This window comes from Myotis brandtii, unplaced genomic scaffold, assembly GCF_000412655.1.
Source record: "Myotis brandtii unplaced genomic scaffold, ASM41265v1 scaffold114, whole genome shotgun sequence".
Taxonomy (NCBI): Eukaryota; Metazoa; Chordata; class Mammalia; order Chiroptera; family Vespertilionidae; genus Myotis; species Myotis brandtii.
Genome location: NW_005353927.1, coordinates 956,217 through 958,907, shown reverse-complemented (window position 1 = coordinate 958,907; position 2,691 = coordinate 956,217). Strand labels below are relative to the sequence as shown.

Sequence of the window (2,691 nt, the reverse complement as noted above, 5' to 3'; positions counted from 1 at the left end):
GGCGCTGTCCGCGGTGCTGAAGGAGACCGCGGAGCCCGGGGAGACCTGCGCCTTCTCCTCCCATTCCAGCCCTCTCTTCCCAGCTCTCTCTGTCTCTGTGCTCACCTCTGCCTCTCCCCTGCACCCTCCTTCATGTCCATGACCACCCCACTCCAGGTTCATTAACGCCCGGAGACGCATCGTGCAACCAATGATAGATCAATCCAACCGCACAGGTACCAGGAGGAGGTGGGGAGAGAGGGCCCGGTGCTCCCCGAGGAGGGTCAAAGCCCAGACCCAGGCACCCTGGGGCTCAGGCTGCACCCCTAAACCCCTCCCGCAGGGCAGGGTGCAGCCTTCAGCCCAGAGGGCCAGCCCATGGGGGGCTACACAGAAACACAGCCACACATGACTGGCAGGCCACCAGGTAAGGCTCCGCCCCTTCACTAAGCCACACCTCCAGCACCAGGCCCCTCCTCTATTGAAGGTGCCGCACCTTCTGGGATTACGTTCATGAATAATGAAGACAGGGCCTCATTTGCATAACAGGGGGGCTGATTTCCGGGTGCCCACCTATGGGAAGGCTCCACTTTTCTTTAAATGACCAGCATGGTCTTAGACAATGGCTCAGTCTGTCCCGATGGAGGAATCCCCTGGGTCAGAAAGGGGCGAGAGGGACTGTGGTGCCTATGGGGTGCCTGGTGAGGACCCGCTAACCCTCTTTTGTCTTCCAGGATCTATGGGGATGAGTGTGAACTTGGAAGGAGAGTGGCATTACCTATAGAGGCAGGACTCAGGAGAAGTGTGAGTGTCCAATGTGAGGGCTGCTGGGCTGGGGGCTGTGCAGCGCTGTGAGGCCTGTGGACTCCAGTCATGGACCACCCAGAGCAGGGCAGCGTCGGTCCCTGAACAAAGGGTTCTCCAAGGCTTGGGGGAAGGTGATTCATCCATCCATCCATCCATCCATCTATACATACACGCATACACACATGTTCTGAAACGCTGCAAGTACAGTCTGCTCTTTTTTTTTTTAAATATATTTTTATTGATTTCAGATAGGAAGGGAGAAGGAAAGAGAGATAGAAACATCAATGATGAGAGAGAATCATTGATTGGCTGCCTCCTGCACGCCCTCCACTGGGGATCAAGCCCACAACTCCGGCATGTGCCCTTGACTGGAATCGAACCAAGGACCCTTCAGGCTCTATCCACTGAGCCAAACCAGCTAGGGCGGGTCTGCTCTTGAGAAAGATTCTGTGCTTGTTGAGGAAGTGGACATCAGAAACCAGTGCCACCGTTGAAACAATAAAACACAAGTTGACCAGAGGAGGAAGTCGTCTGCTGTCTCAGATATCAGGGAAGATTTCATGGGGGAAGTGGCTTCTGGGCAGGATATTGGAGCATGAATAGGAATCCCTGGGTAGAAGTTAGGGGCAAAGTAATAGGACACATTCTCCTATTCTCCCAGGTCTTAAGGTTTTAGGGTTTCTTCTTCACAACAACCCCAAGAGGGAGAAACTATTATTATTTCCATTTTACAGATGAGGAAACTGAGGCTCAGAGAGAAGAGCTCAGTTGTGCAGGTTCACTCAGCTCAGAAAAGCAAAGGGAACAGTATGTGCAAAGGCTGAGGGTTGAGAGGCTACCCAGACTTTCTGAAGCACAGATCAGATCTTGACCCTCTCTGCATTAAACCTTCTGTGGCTCCCTAGTGCCCTCCGATGAAGTTGAAACTCTTAGTTTAGCATTCATTCATTCATTCATTCATTCATTCAATACACATTCCCTGAGCACCGCTGTGCCTGGCCCTGTGCTGGGTGGTGCTGGGAACATGGCAGTCACCTTGACAGCCCCAGCTCTGCCCTTGGGGGCTCACAATCCAGTGGGGGAGGCAGACCCGTCTCAGACAGTGATGACCCAGAGTGGGCAGGGTGGGATGAGGGAGCTCAGGAGTTGGAGGAGCCCAGAGAAGACATCAGACCCAGGCTGGTGAGTTCAGGGAGTGCTTCCTGGAGGAGGGGACTTTGGAGCTGAGACAGGAAAATAGGAGGAGTGAGGCAGGGGAAGAGGGAACAGCATATGCAAAGGCCCAGCGCACCTAGAAACTTCAAGGCTGTGAAACAGCCCCTCTCCACCCCACACACATGAGGAGGAGAGAGGTCTGAGCTGGCGAGTCGGTAATAAATTCAGGGCCAGCAGAAAGGCTGGGAGATGGGAGTGGAGCCTTGGGAGGGCTTAGGCATGAGGGCCGTGGAGGCCTGAGCCCGGGCAGGAGAGACGGACAGGTTTGTTCAGAGCCTGGCTGGTCAGGGGGGGTCTCAGCTCTGCTCTGACCCGTGTGGACAGGCGTTGCCTGGGAGCTTCTCATCCTACTTCCCGGGGGGCTGCCTTTTCTCCCCTCGCCCACTCTTGTCTTTGTCTCTTTATCTCCCTCTCTCTTTGTCCTTCTCTCTTTGTCTTAGCTGTCTCCTTATCTCTCTTTCCAGCGCTGTCTCTCTCCCTCTATTTTGTTCTGATCCTCTCTCCCTCTCTCTCTTCCTCTCTCTCTCCCCCTCTCTCCCCCCCTCTCTCCCTCTCTCTATCTCTTCCTCTCTCTTTCTCTTCCTCTCTTTCTTCTTCTTCTCCGTCTTCTCTTTGTCTCTTTATCTCCCTCTCTCTTTGTCCTTCTCTGTCTTAACTGTCTCCTTATCTCTCTTTCCAGCACTCTCTCCC

At 54.1% G+C, this 2,691-nt stretch overlaps 1 protein-coding gene across 1 annotated transcript in view; it reads left to right on the top strand.

Moving 5' to 3' along the window:
* Positions 1 to 2,691, top strand: part of MEIS3 (Meis homeobox 3) — a 22,362-nt gene that overhangs the window by 18,859 nt on the left and 812 nt on the right. The window contains exons 11-13 of the mRNA XM_014548197.1: positions 157 to 215; positions 323 to 406; positions 714 to 783. Of these exons, the coding sequence (XP_014403683.1) occupies positions 157 to 215; positions 323 to 406; positions 714 to 763 (193 nt within the window). The 3' untranslated portion in view covers positions 764 to 783. The remainder of the gene's footprint in view (positions 1 to 156; positions 216 to 322; positions 407 to 713; positions 784 to 2,691) is intronic.